The 20,190-nt window shown below is 41.7% G+C and overlaps 1 protein-coding gene across 3 annotated transcripts in view; it reads left to right on the top strand.

The window, feature by feature from the left end:
• nhsl2 (NHS-like 2) overlaps window positions 1–20,190 on the top strand; it is a 244,198-nt gene that overhangs the window by 107,128 nt on the left and 116,880 nt on the right. Inside the window, exon 1 of one of the 3 annotated variants that reach the window (XM_074623122.1) lies at window positions 4,292–4,848. The exons of the other annotated variants lie outside the window; for them this stretch is intronic. Coding sequence (XP_074479223.1) covers window positions 4,770–4,848 — 79 coding nt within the window. The 5' untranslated portion in view covers window positions 4,292–4,769. Of the gene's footprint in view, window positions 1–4,291; window positions 4,849–20,190 lie in introns of those variants that run through there. 3 annotated transcript variants of the gene reach the window in all.

A 20,190-nucleotide genomic window follows, 5' to 3' on the forward strand; every position in this document is an offset into this window, starting at 1 on the left:
GAGAGAGAGACTTCCTGTTGTATTTATATATCCTGTATGTATTATTAACATGTAATATTTAAATTAAAGCATACTGAATGAAATCAAAGTGAACTGAATAGAAAAAAATTAGACAAAAAGACTAAAACCTAAAAAAAGTTCCTTTCAGAGCAAAGCTGTCCAGCAGCACATACTGTAACTTCGTATTATAAAACAGCCCACAATGAGCAAACGACAACTCTATCTACTAATGCACCTGCACTGAAAAACACAGTAGCATAAACTGAATTATTAAGGTCACTGTCAAAGACAAAACCCTGATGGGAAATCCTACAGTTTCCTTTTTTCAGCCAATATGATGGTTGCAGACTAACAGAGAAGAAGTACTCAGATCCTTTACTTGAGTAAAAATACCAATACTACAATGTTTAAGTATATGTATTCATTCATTTAAAGGGACTGTTTGTAAGAATCAGAAATGTCTTGTTAACAGCGACACCTGTGGCCGTTAAGTCAACGAAAGTCAGCGTCCTGTTGCTCTCGCTTGTGCTACATAGACATGAAGGAGCATCGCTCAACACAGTGAGGAGACACACGTCAGCTAAAAGCACAATATCACTCTATATTTCAGCTGCTTGGCAGTAATGTTAGCTGACCAGACGAAGGTCTCTCCATGAATCACTGCTGATCCTAGTGTTGGCTTTTCCTGCTTCAGCCTCTCGACCGCGGCCGGAGGGAACAGGGGAGACACCAGAGTTTTGGTCAGAGACGATAACGTTTCTCTCTGCGGAGCCCCGTCACTTCACAAGACACGGGAAACCTCTGTTGGTCTGGAGGAGCTGCAGCAGTTATTTCTGCACAAACGTCCACTGTACATTCACTAGATATTCTCAGAGCTAAACTAACTCTTCTGCAGTGTGGAGTGAGCATCATGCACGTGAGAGCGGAGCGAGAGAGTGAGAACGAGCATGGTGTGTAAGTGAAGGCAGGCAGAGGAGCAGAGTACAGCAGAGACTCCGGTCCTGGAGACCAAAGCTACGGTCTCCCCCGCGTCCTCCGACCGCGGCCAACACTGTTTAACAGACGGGCTTCACTAGATACAACCAAGAGGTTTTGGTGCTTCACTGTAGTTTGTGTTGGAGTCTGAGTCTGAACAGCGTAGGCACACGCGAGCGCGCATGGGACACCGACCCGCAATGATTTATACGTGTAAGAAGTTACAAACAGTCCCTTTAAAATCTGATAGTAAAGGAGGTATTATAATCAAAATGTACTTTAAGTATTAAAAGTAAAGTACTTGTTCTGGATTCTATATTATAATATTTTACATTTTTAGATTATGAATACTGATGAATCAATGTGGTCAGTGGAGCTGATTCTAACGACGGTTAAGTTCTGTAGTTCCCAACCACGGGGCCGGGCCCCTTCAACGATCACAAAATAAATCACAAAAGTCAAAGTTGATGCGATAATAACGCAAATTCATTTTAACGCCACTAATTTCTTTAATGCATTAATGCAACTTGCGATTTTTAAAAACATCTTAAAAATCCGATGGGTCACCGTCGGACCCGGCTACTGTTCGATCTTTCGAAGGAGGCTAAATAACCATCCCAACTTGCACTAAATTTTGGCGAGGAAAAACTGGCCATTTTCAAAGGGGTCCCTTGACCTCTGACCTCCAGATCAGTGAATGTAAATGGGTTCTATAGGTACCCACGAGTCTCCCCTTTACAGACATGCCCACTTTATGATAATCACATGCAGTTTGGGACAAGTCATAGTCAAGTCAGCACACTGACACACTGACAGCTGTTGTTGCCTGTTGGGCTGCAGTTTGCCATGTTATGATCTGAGCATATTGTTTTATGCTAAATGCAGTACCTGTGAGGGTTTCTGGACAATATCTGTCATTGTTTTGTGTTAAGTGATTTTCAATAATAAATATATACATGCATTTGCATAAAGCAGAATATTTGTCCACTCCCATGTTGATAAGAGGATTAAATACAATAAAATAAAATCTCCCTTTAAGGTACATTTTGAACAGACAAAAAATGGGCAATTAATTTGCGATTAGCTATGGACAATCATACGATTAATTCAGTTTTGGTTCTGGTGTTAATATTTTTGAGTTTTCTCTAATCTTTCATTTTTGGTGAAATATTTGATAATTTGATCTCTTCGGGATTCAAACTGTTGGAAATAGCTGCCGATTAATTTAATAGTTGACAACTAATCGATCAATCGATTACTCTTAAAAACAACTCATAAACATCTGAGACAACGGTCCAAACTAGACCAGCCACAGGTTTAATCTTGAACTAATTCTATTTTATAAAGTGATTTTATGTTGTTGTTTTAAATTTGTAATCTTAATTTATAATATAAATGTAATAAAATGAACTAAATGTAGTGGAGTAAAAAGTACAATATTTCCTTCTGAAATGTTGTCGAGTACAAAGTAACACAAAATGGAAATACTCAAGCAAAATTGTACTTAAGGACAGTAAAAGTAATTCAACATATAGTCTGAAGGGTCTAATGGACGGAGAGGTGATGAGAGAGGAGACGACAGGAGGAGACGAGTGAGGACAGAAATGGCCTCCAGTGCTCTTTACTGTCTGCTCCTGCCTGTGCGTGTGTGTGTGTTAGTGTGTGCGTGCGTGTGTGTGTGTGTGTGTGTGTGTGTGTGTGTGTGCATGTGCGTGTGTGCGTGTGTGTGTGTGTGTGTGTGTGGTCAGGTTTAGTTCATGGTTCATGGCGACCTGTTTTCCTGTTTAACATTGTTCGTACTTATACCTAGGAAAAGTAATGCACTATAATTCATATATATAACCCACATAATCCATGTTTTATGTAATCCAGGTGTCACCTGTGGTTTCCTAGATGAAGGGAGGGAAGAAGGGAAGGGATAAGGAGGCTAAGGGGAGGAAGGATGAAAGCAGAAATGGCGGATAGATGAGGTAGAAGGAGCCCTGATGTCTTTATACACAATCTCCTCCTCATTGTGTATTCTCTGTCTCGCTCGTTCACCCTCTCAATCTCATTCGCTGTGCCGCTCACTTCACTTTCAATTTCTCTCCCTCTGTCTGAACCCACCGGGTCTCACCGTCTTCATTTATTCATCTCTCTGTCCGTCAGTATGAGCTTCTTTCTCTTTCCACCTTTATGCAGTCTCTCTCCTGCAGCCTTCTCTCTCTGCAGTTAATTATACGGCCAAAAGTTTGTGGACACTAGGGGGTGGGCGGTATACCGGTTTCATCAGCGTCACCGGTGTCACGTTCGGCCACGACGTGGACTCACGTATCCTGGTATGAATTTGTGTTGTCTTGTCAGCTCATGAACGTCCATTCATTTTCTTAATTGAAAGGGTTCAAGCTCAGGGCTGCACGGTGGTGCAGTTGTTAGCACTGTTGCCTCACAGCAAGAGGGTCGCAGGTTCAAATCCGGCTGGGGGCCATTCTGTCTGGAGTTTGCATGTTCTCGTCATGTTAGCGTGGGTTTACTCCGGGTACTCCGGTTTCCTCCCACAGTTCAAAGACATGCAGGTTAGGTTAATTGTGGACTCTAAATTGCCCGTAGGTGTGAATGTGAGCGTGAATGGTTGTCTGTCTCTATGTGTCCCTGCGATGGACTGGCGACCTGTCCAGGGTGTACCCTGCCTTCGCCCAATGTCGGCTGGGATCGGCTCCAGCCCCCCCGCGACCCCTAACGGGATAAGCGGTTGCAGATGGATGGATGGACTCCGGTTTCCCCCCACAGTCCAAAGACATGCAGGTTAGCGTGGGTTTACTCCGGGTTCTCCGGTATCCCCCCACTATGTGTCAGCCCTGTGATAGTCTGGCGACCTGTCCAAGGTGTACCCCACCTTCACCCAATGTCAGCTGGGATTGGCTCCAGCCCCCCCCCTCCCCCTCCCATAGGATAAGCGGTTACAGATAATGGATGAATGGTTGAAGCTCAGCCTCCCAAAAGTAGCTGGATGATAGTATGTAGACGGAGGTGTCCACATACTTTCGGCCATATGATCTCCTCTGTTTTCTAGTCACATAGCTGATAGTGAGCTCTCTCTTTCTCTCTCTCTCTCTGTGCCAACCCCTCCCCTTTTTTCTTATTTCTCGCTCTACCTCCCTCCCTCCATCTCCATTATCTCCCTTTCTCTCTCTCTGCTTCTCGTCCTAACTCGATCTCCCTCTCTCGGTCTCTGGCTCCTGATTGGCTGCTTTCTGCCTCGCTCTTTATGAATTGAACAGCAGCGGCTGGATGCGACTGGCTGGGAGCTACACCAACACAACGACCGCTCTCTCTCTCTCTCTTTCTCACACACACACACGCACAGAAATATACGCACATGCTCATCGGCAACAGCCAAACCTTTGATTGAAATGTGTAGAGGTTGCACACACACACACTTTCTTCCTCTCTCACACACATGCACGTTCACACACAGCTTGCTTTGTCAACAGCTCACGTAGCGCGGCGCACACACACACACGTAACGTACGACACACACTCCTCTCTCTCTCTCTCTCTCTCTCTCTCTCTCCCGTCTTCTGTCACTCTCCCTCTCTCGTTCAGCCGCAGCTTCACACACACAGACATGCAGTCACACACTCCGGGATGCAGACGGCTTCAGTGATGCTGTGACGCTCACACACACACACACACACACACACACTTCTCGTTTGTCTTGCACATGCTTTAACACACCAGACACACACCTCGTCCTCTCTCGCTGTCAGTCAGTCAGTCAGTGTGTGTGTGTGTGTTGGTGGAATGAGGCGGTGATGTTTTGGGACAGGAAGAATAGTATGGGCAATTCCCAGCGACGGCCCAAAGGAAGACACAGACCCAAATCGGCAACAGGTACTTTATCTTTCTGTATATTTGGATTTTTAGTGTATTCTCTCTGTCTGTCTGTCTGTAGTTTTCCATTCAATGCATCTTTCCATGCAAAATGTCTCATACTCAGGTTTCACCCCTCCATCCATTTATGTCACACACACACACACACATGCACGTTTCATTCATACATTCATTTACCTTTCTGCATCCTTCCATCCACAATGTCAAAGTGGCCCTTCAAACCAATAATGCGTTTTTTCTACACACATTCATGCCGGCAAGCCCACATTCATTCACCCGTCTATCTAGTATTGTTATGCCGTCCATCTCCAAATTTCTATCCATCTATCCATTTTACAAACACATACACACCTAACTTTGACAACCGTCAATGCATTCATCTGTCTATTCATCTATCTATCTATCTAGTATTGCCATTTATATCCCAATTTCTGCACCCAAATGTTTCATATCCAGGTGTCTCACGTCCATGCATCTTTTCCTCCATCCACCCTCTACACACATGCACTTGGCAAGCCTCCATTGATCTTTCTATTACCGGTTTTCCATCCAATGATCCAATGCTTCCTTTTGCCCATTTTCCTCCCAGTTTCTGCATCCTTCATCCATTCATCTTCTCTCCATCCATGTTGTCTAATTATTGATCTATCTGGTATTGTTTAGTCCATTCTCGTGTCCGTTTATCTCTCAATTTCTATATATAACTATACGTTACATATATACAGTCACACGTCCATACTTCTCTATCTCAGCTGGTAATTCTCCATTCATTCACCTACTGTATCTATCCATTGATCTATTACTGGTTTTCCATTAAATGATCAATTGTTCCCTTTGCCTATATCTCCTAATTTCTCCATCCCATCATCTGAAATCTCTCCTGTGTTTTATATCCATGCATCGGTGATTTCATCCCTCCGTCAACCCATTCATGCACCTTTTCCTCCATTTATTTTACACACACCTGCTGGTATCTATTGATCTATATATCCAATTTCTGCATTCTTCTGTCACAAAAGTCTCATATTCAGGTGTCTCACGTCCATCATCCTCCATCCACACATCCGTCCATGCACCTTTTCCTCCATCCATCCTGTACACACATGCACTAAGCAAGCCTCCATTCATCTATCTATCCATCCATCTATCTATCTATCTATCTATCTATCTATCTATCTATCTATCTATCTATCTATCTATCTATCTATCTATCTATCTATCTATCTATCTATCTATCTATCTATCTATCTATCTATCTATCTATCCATTGATCTTTCTATTACCGGTTTTCCATCCAATGATCCAATGCTTCTTTTCACCCATTTTCCTCCCAGTTTCTGCATCCTCCATCCATTCATCTTCTGTCCATCCATGTTACTCACACATGCATGTCCTACTGTATCTAACTATTGATCTATCTGGTATTGTTTTGCCATTCTAACATCCATTTGTCTCTCAATTTCTTCATCCCTCCTCTAAAATGTCTGTCTATCCATTTATGACTGGTGTTCCATCCAATGATACAATTTATCTCTTAATGTCTCCATCTGAAATCTCTCATATTCAGGTGTCAACCCATCCATCCATCCATACATCTTTAACTCCATTTATTTTACACACACATATCTATCTATCTATTGATCTAGATATCCAGTATTGGTTTTCCATCCAGTGATCCAATGTTTCCTTTCATCCATTTCCCCCCGATTTCTGCAAAAAGTCTCATATTAAGGTGTCTGACTTGCATGTATGTATGTCATTTTCTTTTCACCCCTCCATCCAGTCATCCAATCCCCCATTCATTTCCCTACCTACTTATCTATCTATCTATCTATCTATCCATCCATTGATCTCTCTATGACCAGTTTTCCATCCAATGATCCAATGCTTCCTTTCATCAATTTCCCCCCCAAATTTCTGCATGTCTCCATCCAAAAAGTCTAACGTACATACATCCCTTTTTTCACTCCGTCACCAACCCATTTGTCCATTCCTCTTTTCCTGCATCCTCTCTTTAGGAGCCAAGCCTATATTCATTATTGGTTTGCCATCCAATCCATCCTTACGTCCGTTTTTCTCTCAATTTGTTCATCCCTCCATCCAAAATATGTGACATATATACTGCCTCATGTCCATACTTCTTGCCTCTACTTTTCCTCTAGCCTATCTATATCTTAGCTGGTAATTCTCCATTCATTCACCTGTCTATCCATTGATCTATTACTGGTGTTCCATCCAATGATCCAGTGTTTCTTTTGGCTATTTATCTCCTAATGTCTCCATCTGAAATCTCTCATATTCAGATATTTTATGTACAAGCATCCCTCGTTTCCTCCCTCTGTCAACCCATCCATCAAGTCAATTTGTTTTACATACACATGCTAGTAAGCCCTCATTCATTCCATATATATACATATATCTATTGATATATATCTAGTATTGGTTTTCCATTCATTGATCCAAGGCTTCCTTTCATCCATTTTCCGCATCCCTCCATCCAAAAAGTCTCATGTCCATGCATCCCGCTTTTCACTCTTACACCAACCCATTCATCCATTCCTCTTTTCCTGCATGCTCACATTAGGAGCCAAGCGTATATTCATTATTGGTTTGCCATCCAATCCATTATAATATCCATTGATGTGTGGTGTCTCATATTCATCCATCCAATGGTCCGATACCTCCTCTCATCCATTTTCTCCCAGGAGTCTCATGTGCATGCATGCCTCCATCCATCCATCCATCCATCCATCTTCTCCCCCCGTCATCTTTTCCTTCGTCTGGGTTGTCAGGTTTGAATGAACTAGGTCAATTGGTCTTTTGCCTCTCGGTGTGTAACTGTGCTGTGAGACTGTGTGTGCGTGTTTCTGTGTGTGTGTGTGTGTGTGTGTGTGTGTGTTCTTTTGGTTTACTTGCTGCTGCCGAGCTGAAAGTGTGCAAACACCAAGGTTTTATGTTTCACATGTTTTTGCACGCTGCTGCCACACGCTGCAGTCTCGTGCACGCCGTGTTTGTGTGCGTCATGGTGTGTGTGATTGCACGGCTGGATGGGATTACTAGTGGGCTCTTTAATTATCTCTGGGGGTGAGCGAGGTAGAGATAGCGTGTGAGAGAGAGAGAGAGAGAGAGAGAGAGAGAGAGAGAGAGGGGAAGGGAAACGAGAGAGAAGCGGAGATGACAGCCCTTGTAAATCTGCCCCTCTTACTCGCTTCCTCGAGGAAGGAGGAAAAGGAGGGGAGGGAGTGAGAGAGAGAGGGGACAGCGGGAGGTGAGGAAGAGGATGAAGAGAGGAGGAGGAGGAGGAGGAGGAGGAAAAGAGGAAGGACGAGGGTGAGAGAGAGAGAGAGAGAGAGGAAAGAAAATCAGAGGAGAAAAATAGGTGGAGAGCTGTACGACGGATGAAGCCACGATGAAGGACTGGGTGGACGAGGGAGGAAGAGGAGGAGGAGGATGTATTAAAAACACACATGCAAAGTGTTAATGTCATGCTGCAGAGCTGCACGGTGCACACACACACACACACACACACCGCCAACCGAGAGTAAACACACCCATATGCTCCCTCTCTTTCTCTGTCCACACACACTTTGTGCCTGGAGAACAGTTTGTGTGTGTGTGTGTATGTGCAGTACGTATGTAAGCTTTAACACAAACCGACAGCCAACCAGCCAGCACACACCTGCCGCGGTGCAATAATCAGCATCCCGCTACATTTGACCTTGACTTCAATCAGCATCCGAAGCGCATTCATCGCCTTCAGAGCATCAGCAGGTGCTGCGTTGTGTCCCAGACAGCGTCGTTTTACTGTGATTACCGGCGTGATGACGACACGGTCGGGAACAACAGGCGTAATTGATGCTTAATGGTTAGAAGGAGGAAGTGCATTTTTTCACGAATTAAGGAGAGAAAGGACAACGTTGGTCGTTTAGTCAAACGTCGACGTTCACCTGCAAGCACCTCTTGATGATTATTGTCTCTGTGACAGAAGTATTATGGCGGTGTCGTGACGCAGCATAGAGAGGAGGTTGGGGTGGATGTACAGTGTTGAGATCTTTGTTCACGTCGGGTCTCCTCCCAACAGTCAACAATGGTTTCTTTTAACCATGATTGTTCCAGAACTTTAACCAAGCATGATTAAAAGGTTAAATGCTCAGAAAGCAACATAGACTGTATATAAGACAGGGACGTAGTCACTGTGACATCACCCAGTGGTTTGTTGTTGGCCGTCGCCATCTTGTTTTTTTGCAACCAGAAGTGGCACGAGAGGGTGGAGCTAAGTACAACCGAACGCTGAATAAGATGTAAGAAGCTAACGTTATGACTTCACGTCACCACCACTAAGGTAAAGGCGGACTAGTGTTCGGCGTGATGACGTTTAGCTACTTGTTAGCAAACGCCTTTTTTAAGACGTGTAAAAGCCTCAAAATTCACAAGTGGGGTGTTTACTGACGCATTTTATGTCGTAGAGCAAAACATTACAATTATTTGAGCTTGTGTTCACCACAGACCTTATTTCAGGCATCTAACCATAAACTGTATAGAAGAAGTGGACGTAGTCACCGTGACGTCACCCGTTGGTTTGTGGACTGCCGTTTTGAAGCATTTTGGCCGTCGCCATCTTGGTTTTTGGCTGTCGCCATCTTGGTTTTTGGAACCGGAGTGACACAAGAGGGTGGAGCTAAGTACAACCGAACGCTGAATAACAAATTTTTAGGTGACCAAAATTATCTTTCATGAAGTGAAAACACACAATGAAAGAGTTAAAGTTGTAAGACGAAAACACGGACGACTCCCAGACCGGACAACGCCGTGGTAGCAACCTGTCAATCACAAGGTAGCCCCGCCCTAAAGCATCCCTTGCTTTATGGTCTATCTGACTCTAAATGGGACCATCATTTACTAAATGAACATCATGCTGTATTGAAGAAGACTTGAAACTAGCGACTGAGACCATAAACTCATGTGTACAATGTTTACTGAGGGAATAAATCAAGAGAGAAGTAGGCTCATTTTTTCATAGACTTCTACACAATCAGACTTCTTTTAGCAACCAGAGGAGTCGCCCCCTGCTGGCTGTTAGAGAGAATGCAGGTTTAAGACACTTCAGCGTTGGCTTCACTTCTCAGACCCGGAGGTAGCCCACTGGTTTTAACTACCTTTTAGAGTGAAGTTCGGTGGTTTAGTTTATTTCGGTGGTTCTAAACCTGGGGGTCGGGCCCCTCCAAAGGCTCACAAAATAAATCTGAGGGGTCGTGAGATGATTAATAGGAAAGAAGAAAACTTCTGCTGCACAAATTTATATTCATATTTTGTAGTTTTCTCTAATCTTTGATTTTTGGTGAAATATTTGATCATTTGATCTCTTTGGGATTCAAATTGTTATTTAAATGAAACTACAGTTGCAGGTAACTATTATTTTCATTGTTGATTATTTTCTTGATTAGTTGTTTGGTCTATAAAAAGTCAGAAAATGTTGATCAGTGTTTCTCAAAGCCCAAGATGACGTCCTCAAATGTCTTGTTTTGTCCACAACTCAAAGATATTCAGTTTACTGTCATAGAGGAGGAAAGAAACCAGAAAATATTCACATTTAAGAAGCTGAGATCAGAGAATCATGACTTTTTTTTCTTTAAAAATGTCTCAAACCGAATATCAAAATAGTTGGCGATTAATTTAATATTTGACAACTAATCGATGAATCTGTAAAATCACCTCATAGACAATATTGAGAGACAAGAGGGCCAAACTAGACAAGCTGCTGTTTTAATCTTTAATGCAGGTTTAAGGCACCTCATCATTGGCTTCACTTTTCAGACCTGGAGGTTGCTGCCTGGAAAACAGCTCTGAATGGACCTTGAGTTGGAATTGTTTTGTCAAACTACTATTTCAAAGGTCAAGAACGAATTTGAATGTAAAACTTTTAAGCCAAACATTGTATAGTGGTAGTACACATCCCAAACCGTGGATAGCAGGTGATTGACTCATAGACGACAGCAATGAAAACATAACTAAAGGTCTGCTCACTGTAGTTTCCTTAGCTGTAATTTATTAGCACATCTACAAGTGACGTTTCAAGCTTTTTTTCAGACTTGGCTCTCAACATAGACGCCATCTTTGAATACATATGCTCTAGTCACATGGTAATCCCAATGAACCAAAGCCAGCAGAGACAAGGGGCGAGATGGATAAAACTCTGTTTAGATCCACAGTCAGGTTTATATAGCTGCCTGGTTCTGTTTTATAAATCTTAATCTTTGTGGAACTGAGCGCACGTGCACAAGCCTCATTTCCGCCCCCACAGTTCGCCTATAAATGGATGTAGAAACGCAGTTAAAAATGAGTTTGCATATCGACACTTGTGTCCTCTCCACCACTCATCAGACCTGTCAATCAGATGCAAAGAGGAAGTGCAATTTCATTATTAAACGTCAGAAGCATGATCAATGATACATTTTTAGCGTCCATGTTGATACAGACTGTGTTTCACACACAAAAGGTAAACTAGAATGGCACTCGGAGAGCGCAGACCTCCGCCCCCCCCTCACCTAAACCATCGTCGTTACTCTTTCCAACAATCACCAAGTGAGCTTTGTTCCAACTCAACTGTAATTTCACCGAGTTTAATGTGAAAAAATGCCCCCTCACCCCCTCTCTCTCTGTCCCTCTCTCTGTAGGCAGAAGGAAAGAGGCAGGGTGATGCGTCATCAGTTACACTGTGCATGTCCTAAAGACTGATGTTATTGCACAGGCTGGGGAAGTTATTAAAAAAAAATCCCGCCACAAAATTCTAATGGATTGTTCATTGTGCCACAACCCACCCCTCCAAAAACTTTCATTCAAATCCATCACGGACTTTTGGAGCAATCCTGCTAATGGACAAACAAACAAACAAACAAACAAACCAACAAACCAACAAACCAACGCCAGTGAAAACATAACCTCCTTCCCAGGCCTTCGGCCTTAGCGGAGGTAATGATGGCGTAAAAGGAACATTGCTCACCTTATATTTCATGTCAGCGTGAAAAAGGGGACATGGTTGGGATTGTTGGGATCAAAAAATGCTCGTATGAATCATTTTTGTAGCAGTTAAACAGGATGAATTTTGGTAGGAACCGACGGGGTCAAGATGTTAAAACACGAGCTGTTTTGAAAAATTACATTTTGTGTCATTTAGTCTGGAGGACTTGTTTGAAAGAAGGAAAATCTGTTTCAAATTGGTGAATATTTCTATACATTTTCTCTCTATTTTTGGCGCCTGTGTCCTCGTTGCCGTGGTATTTCTACCCAGAATTCACCTGTAAGTCAAACAGCGTGGGCAGGTCTGAGGTTTTCTGTTGGAGGAGTTTTTAATTTCCTCTTTGCTTGGTCTGTTGAGCCGTTACTGCTCGCATTAACTTCCAATTTCTTCTTCTGTTTCTGGTGATTTTCTTTTTATGACTTCCTCAGTTTATTACAAACAAACTGAAAACACTTCCTGTACAGCACATCTCTTTTCTTCTTCTCTGTCTACTGATCGGATCATTCAGGCGACCTCCTCTTCATCTCTTGGTATTTTTCTTTGACTGTTTCCTCTTTACTTTGCTTTATACTCTTCTTCATCCCTGGTACGTTCTCTCCACCTGGTCCCCTCTGAACACACATCTCTCTTTATGTGTTTCTCTCATGCTGGGATCAGACTACACAATGCTGGACTGATTTCACAGATGTGTGGCGTCAACAGTTTGTTGTTGTTTAATAGCAGAACACAGAGTAGAGGACGCCTCACATGATCAGAAAGAGATTGTGACACATATTTTTTGAGTAGTTTGATACCTTTTACGACCTGAAGGCTCGGATGCCGTGGTTTTGACATTTCTTATCACTGAATTTTTTTCTCTTTTACTTCTTGCACTTTGACATTTTTTACAGTTAAGACTTGAAATTACGAAGGCACTTGCGAGTGACAAGGTAATACAAGATATAAACCATACTTTGGTGTTTCATCGTTTATTAATTTATTCGAAAAGGATCCCCATTAGCTGATGCCAATGGCACCAACCGGTCTTCCTGGGGTCCGAAATCCAGTATATGATATTTATCATATACTTTACATACTTTATACAGCATCCCATTTGTGTTATGCTATGTTCAACTCATATTCACTTTTAACCCCCAGAGACCCGCGGGATCGTGGGCAATCCCGACTGATTGTACTGTCTTTCAGAGACTCTAGTAGGTTTAGGGCTAGAGTGAAGACACGGATATCATACGAAACTAGAAAACCTAAAGAATCCATTGTTACCAACCATGCTAACATGTTTGGAAGGAGGCTAAATAACGCTCCAAAGTTGGGCTAAATTTTAGCGAGTCATTTTCAAAGGGGTCCCTTGACCTCTGACCTCCAGACATGTGAATGAAATGGGTTCAATGGGTACCCACGAGTCTCCCCTTTACAGACATGCCCACAGTGCTACCTCTTTACTTAAGATTTCATTTTTCTTTTTACAAAATGAACCAAAAGACAAAGAGGAACATCTTGAGTAGATAACAATGAAAATTAATATGAAACAAAACTTGAATCACTCCAAACATCTCTAAACTAAAAACCTTTACTCATAATGCAGGTTGTAAGACTGCAATCTATGATTTTCCAGGATTCAGTCATAGACTGTGTATAAGAAGTGAACGTAGTCACCGTGACGTTACCCATTGGTTTGTGGATTGCCGTTTTGAAGCCTTGAGTTCGGTATTTTGGTCGTGTCCAAGACAACGCGCAAATTGGGAAAAAACTTGCAGAAAACTTGCGAGACTCGCTGCCCAACGACCTATACTAACCTTAACCATCTGGTAAGAGTTTCGCAACTTGGGTGTTTCTTCTACACACGACCCAGTATTTTGGCCGTCGCCATATTGGATTTTTGCAACCAGAAGTGACACGAGAAGGCGGAGCAAAGTTCAACAGAACGCTGAATAAGAAATTTTTAGGCGACCACAATTTTACATTTAACTTTCATGAATTGAAAATTAGGGATTGGTCATGATTTTTAAAATTTTTCAATATTCATTGAATTATACAAAAAATCTAATAGTTGGCGCCCCGGTAGCTCACCTGGTAGAGCGGGCATCCCATGTACAAAGGCTGAGTCCTCACCGCAGCGGCCCGAGGTTTGAATCCGACCCTTTGCTGCATGTCATCCCCTCTCTCTCCCCCTTTCACAACCATGTCTGTCTCTCTCAATTAAAGGCATAAAAAAGCCCAAGAAATCATCTTAAAAATATATAAATAAATTAAATGAAATCGTTGATCCTCCGTAGTTTCAGTTGGGAGATGTGTTTGAGCGGCAAAGCATCGTAAAACACACTCAGGTTCAGTGTGTTATTTGTTTTTTTACCTTTTCTCTCTCTTTCACACTCTCTCCTGTATCAACTCTATTTTCCCCTCTCGAACGTTCATTTATGGCACATTAAACAGACACACTGTAGGTTTTTCTATATGATGCCTCTGCTGCTATGCAACTGTTGTCCTAGCGATCACCCGACATCCTTTGTTCCAGTTCCTATCCTCAAAAATACATTTTTATGGTCTCTACTTTTCTTCTTTGTCATTAATTGTTCTTTTTCCAATCACTCGCTCATGCTAACAGGCATGACAGACCACACACACACCCAACGTGTTCATTCATATTTTCAGATCGATGATGTCATTGTCAGCACAGCCAGCAACCCTGCAGCAAGAGAGAGAGGGAGAGAGGGAGAGAGGGAGGGAGGGAAAAGAGAAGGGGTGTGTGTTGAGATAATTGGATGAATGTGAGGAGGAGGAGGAGGAGGAGGAGCAGGAGGAGGAGGAGGAGGAGGAGGAGGAGGAGGGTTTAGCAAAAAGCGATTGAGAGATCTGAGGCAAAGATACGAGATGAGAGAAGAGAGATGTATACAGAGAGAAAGAGATGCTGAAAGAGAGACAGAGAAGAAGAAGAAGAAGAAGGGCAGGAGACAGGAAACAGCGCCTCGGAGTGTGCGGCCGAGGCTGCTGCTACCATGGCAACCGTACAGGTGTTAAAGCAGGTCAATTGAATGCCGGTCGGCACTCTGCCAGTGACTGACAAGCACGTGTGTGTGTGCATTCACTGGTGTGTCCATTCATTAACAGAGTGTGTGTCGCCTACTGATCTGTTTGCCGCCCGTTTGTCGGGCGTGTCACTCACTCTCACAGCTCTCAAGTTTTCTACGATTAAACTGTAGTAACTACCAGAGTAGCTAAAACCCCAAGCCATGTTTCCTCAGCTGAAAACCATCTTATATGGGTATTTAATAGTGTTGTTGATGGATAGCGCATAGGAATAGTGCAAAGTATTTCAATTCTACATATGGTGTCAGGGTTTAAGGTTTAAGGATTAGGCAACAAAACTACAACTTCTTTAGGTTTAGGCAATAAAACTACAACTTCTTTAGGTTTAGGGAACAAAACTACAACTTCTTCAGGTTTAGGCAATAAAACTACAACTTCTGTAGGTTTAGGCAATAAAACTACAACTTCATTAGGTTTAGGCAATACAACTACAACTTCTTTAGGTTTAGGCAACAAAACTACAACTTCTTTAGGTTTAGGCAATAAAACTTCAACTTCTTTAGGTTTAGGCAGCAAAACAACAACTGCTTTAGGTTTAGACATCAAAACTACAATTTCTTTAGGTTTAGACATCAAAACTACAACTTCTTTAGGTTTAGACAACAAAACTACAACTTCTGTAGGTTTAGACAATAAAACTACATCTTCTTTAGGTTTAGGCAACAAAACTACAACTTCTTTAGGTTTAGACAACAAAACTACATTTTCTTTTTAGGTTTAGGCAACAAAACTACAACTTCTTTAGGTTAAAGCAACAAACCTACAATTTATTTAGGTTTAAGCAACAAAACTACAAATTCTTTAGGTTTAGACAACAAAACTACAACTTCTGTAGGTTTAGACAACAAAACTACAACTTCTTTAGGTTTAGACAACAAAACTACATTTTCTTTTTAGGTTTAGGCAACAAAACTACAACTTCTTTAGGTTAAAGCAACAAACCTACAATTTCTTTAGGTTTAAGCAACAAAATTACAAATTCTTTAGGTTTAAGCAACAAAACTACAACTTTTTTAGGTTTAGACAACACAACTACAAATTCTTTAGGTTTAGGAAACAAAACTACAACTTCTTTAGGTTTAGACATCAAAACTTCAGCTTCTTTAGGTTTAGGCAATAAAACTACAACTTCTTTAGGTTTAGGGAAAAAACGAGTATGGAATTAAAGAGATGCAACTCTGGTGTTCTTAAATACAACCGCCGCCATTTTGGACTGAAAACATTTATTATATTTATAATTTTTTATTGTTCAACACAGGCCATTTCCATAGAATATGACATAGAATAGAAATAATTTTGCTGGCATCTGGTAGTCTCTTTCAGTCCAAAATGGCAGAAGCGTAGCTCTGCTGCTGGGCGCTGACTTTCACTTCTTGGCAATATACATTCTTTGTTAGCCGTTACCCTTTCAATTAGCCTGTGAATCGCTTATGCTAATCGCTAGCATACACGTATCCAAGCCTTGCATGTAAACTGTAATTCACAAATATTTGAGTTTATACTGTACTTTGTCACCATAACAGACCATTTACAGCACTCTTACCTAGCTATAATCATAACGATAGACAGCATGCTAGCGATTAGCATTAGTGTTTCACAGTCTAATTCAAATGTTAACGGCTATCATGAATGGTAATTTAAGTACTGATAGCAAACTGTGAAAACAGCCTACACCACTAAGTAAAGTCAACACTTAAGTTAAAGTATATTAAGTATTACCAGCAAAATGTACTTAAAGTAAAAGTACTCACTGTGCATTGTGCCTTCACCTTATTTGATTAGCTCAAACTATAACAAATTCAATGTCCAAAACATTAAAATAAAAGTATAAAGTATATATAGAACGGGCAATGTTCTGTGTGTTTTTGTTTTATTTATTACTTTTCGTTTGCTGTTGACTTTATCCTGAAACTCCTTGGACTTAACCTGGCTTCAGCCCTGTTCATCTCCTCTACAATGCAGAGTTTGTGGTATTATGGCATGCTGTTATTAGCTTATATCCCTCCTCTTGCTCATCAAAATTAATGGTGTGTTGCAACAAAAGAGGACGGAGACAATTAAAAGAGCAGATGCTGCTTTAAGATGGAACTGAAGCCCGGCCCTGCATTAACACGGGAAGTTAAGTAAGCAATATGCTCGAGATTTAATCGGTCAAAGTCATGAGAGCACTTTAGCAACAAAAATAAAGAAAAGAAAATGTTGAAACAATGAGAAAAAGTTTTTAAAAAGTTGCTCTCGTCACAGAATACTTCACTTTAATGCAAAAATTGTCTCGAAAACAAAGATCATAAGAAGGCTGCTGCTGTTACTTGTACAGTATATTATCTACTGCAGGCCTTTCAGCTGCTACTTCATCCTGATGTAACTCAGAGAGAAATAAAGAATAGTATGAACATTATGACCTGAATAACTGTGATAAATAAGTTCACTAACAGTCTTAAAACTTCACTTAAAGGGTCTGTTTGTAAGAATCAGAAATGTCTTGTTAACAGCGACACCTGTGGCCGCTAAGTCAACGAAAGTCAGCGTCTTGTTGCTCGCGCTTGTGCTCACTCTACATAGACATGAAGGAGCATCGCTCAAAACAGTGAGGAGACACACGTCAGCTAAAAGCACAATATCACTCTATATTTCACCTGCTTGGCAGTAATGTTAGCTGACCAGACGATGGTCTCTCCATGAATCAATACTGATCCTAGTGTTGGCTTTTCCTGCCTCAGCCTCCCGACCGCGGCCGGAGGGAACAGGGGAGACACCGGAGTTTTGGTCGGAGACGATAACGTTTCTCTCTGCGGAGCCCCGTCACTTCACAAGACACGGGAAACCTCTGTTGGTCTGGAGGAACTGCAGCAGTTATTTCTGCACAAACGTCCACTGTACATTCACTAGATATTCTCAGAGCTACTAACTCTTTTGAACGAGCGCGGTGTGTGAGTGAAGGCAGGCAGCAGGCAGAGGAGCAGAGGAGCAGAGTACAGCAGAGACTCCGGTCCTGGAGACCAAAGCTACGGTCTCCCCCGCGTCCTCCGACCACGGCCAACACTGTTTAACAGACGGGCTTCACTAAACACAACCAAGAGGTTTTGGTGCTTCACTGTAGTTTGTGTTGGTGTCTTGTTTGAACAGCGTAGCCACACGCGAGCACGCATGGGACACCGACCCGCAATAATTTATACGTGTAAGAAGTTACAAAGAGTCCCTTTAACGGCTCATAAACTGATGATTTAAAAGTTCAGAAAGTTAAAAAAAGCTCATAAGATAAAGTTCAATGACCCCTGCAGCCATCTTGTTTTCTCCCTACGGTCAAACTTTTTTTACAGGTTTGTGCCTGTAAAACAAAAGAAACCTGACAAAAAAAATCCTTTCTCATTGTTGCAGAGTCACAGTTGTAAAGCTCAGAGGGTTATATGCACATTGACTTAACACACCAACAACAATTTATAATCTAAAATGTAATCTAATTTCTTGTTCAACAGTGCAAACACAGACTCTTTTCATTCCTTCAACCACCTTCTTGAAAAGGTCGGCGTTGTGATATTTTTGTATATTTAAAAACCTGTTGATATCCAAGTCTTTCATGATGTTTAGAAGTAGGTGTGTGGGCATGCATCTCTTCAAACTGTTGGCTGGTTGGTTTGTGTTCAACATAAACAGACTGAGAGAGGCCGTGTGTCGCAAACTGCCGTTAAAACCCAGATTGAAACGCATATTCTGCATATGCTGTAAACATGTCCAAAGAATGCTCCTAAAACCTGAATAAAATTGGCATATCCCACATGTCTTAATCGGAAAATGCTCCATACAGAATAAGGCCCAATTCAGAATATGCTGTTAACATGACCCGTATCAAATTCAGGTTGCGTCCGAAATTCCACCCTAACATGCTATTTAGTACGCTAAAACAGTATGTGAGATATTTTAGTATTTATTATTTTAGTATGTAGTATGCAAAATGCAAACTATTTCCGATGAAATGTTACAGTATGCAACGCTGGACACTGCAGCAGCATGAATATCCCACAATGCAATGCGGTAGTGATGACCACACTCAAAACAGACGTTGACGGACAGCTCTGTAACATCAATAACGCTTAAATTTACCAATTTCAATTTAAGTATAAGATTTGACTTTGCTAGGCGTAATATATATTTTGAATTAATTCAGAATTTGATTGTCACAAACCGTCATTTTGGTCACATGATGTTGGCACGGGTTACCATGGTTACACGTCTCCAACCGGCAAGGAGGATCTCAGGAAGTGACGACGTAAATTACTGCATACTGAGTATGTAGTGCGTAGTATGTGATTTTGGACGAAGCCTCTGAATATTGTCATGTTTGGACTAATAGTGAAATATTAGTGTGCATGTAAACAAAGTCGGTGTCTTGACCAAGGCTCCAGGAAGAGCTGGGAATCAAACCGCTAGACAAATATGTAATCCGTTACTTTCTTCTGGTTGCATAGCAACACTCAGACCGGTCAATTTGCTCCTCTGCCTGCAGTGAAACACGTCTGTGTTTCTCTGTTCTCTCAAAGGTCTCAAAAATGCACGAGCCTTGCTGTGACTTTTCTGCAACCGCCGTGCTTTAAAACCGGTTTCACGGAGCCACCGAGTTCAGCCGCAGCCTTAATGACGGAGCAGCTCCTTCGACGCTGTCGGGAGTTCACTGCCTTGCTGAGAGGAACCTCAGCTGTTGTATTTAAAGGCGGAGGGAGCATTAATCATTTGCTCTCTCTTTGGTGGAGATCTGCGAACTCAGCGGCCTCACAGTCCCGGGCCAGCTTTGCCAACACTTAGGCAGCCGTGACTTCCAGATATTAGATATTAATAACACCTGTCATCGACTGTGTTGCCTTAATTCTTCCTTTGTATACTCTCTTTTTTTCCTCACTGCTGTCTGCTGTACAGCTCTCATTGTGTACATTCTTTCCATTGTGTCTTGTTTGCTCGCAGGGACACTGGTACAGTCCCAGGGACACTCTTACCAGAGACATATGGAGGACCAACCTGCCAAAATCAAAAATAAATGACTCGATTAATAAATAAATAAATATGCCATTAAATGTACCAAAAATAATATTAAAAATAAATGTAGGCATTAATAAATTGATGAAATGTGACATAAATTGATATTTCTTTTTTAATTTGCTTCTTTATTTTTATTTTATCCTTTATTTATTTACCTTTGTATTAATTCCCCTATCAATTCAATTCAATGCAATTTATTCATTAAT

Source organism: Sebastes fasciatus, chromosome 22, assembly GCF_043250625.1.
Source record: "Sebastes fasciatus isolate fSebFas1 chromosome 22, fSebFas1.pri, whole genome shotgun sequence".
In the NCBI taxonomy this organism is placed as follows: Eukaryota; Metazoa; Chordata; class Actinopteri; order Perciformes; family Sebastidae; genus Sebastes; species Sebastes fasciatus.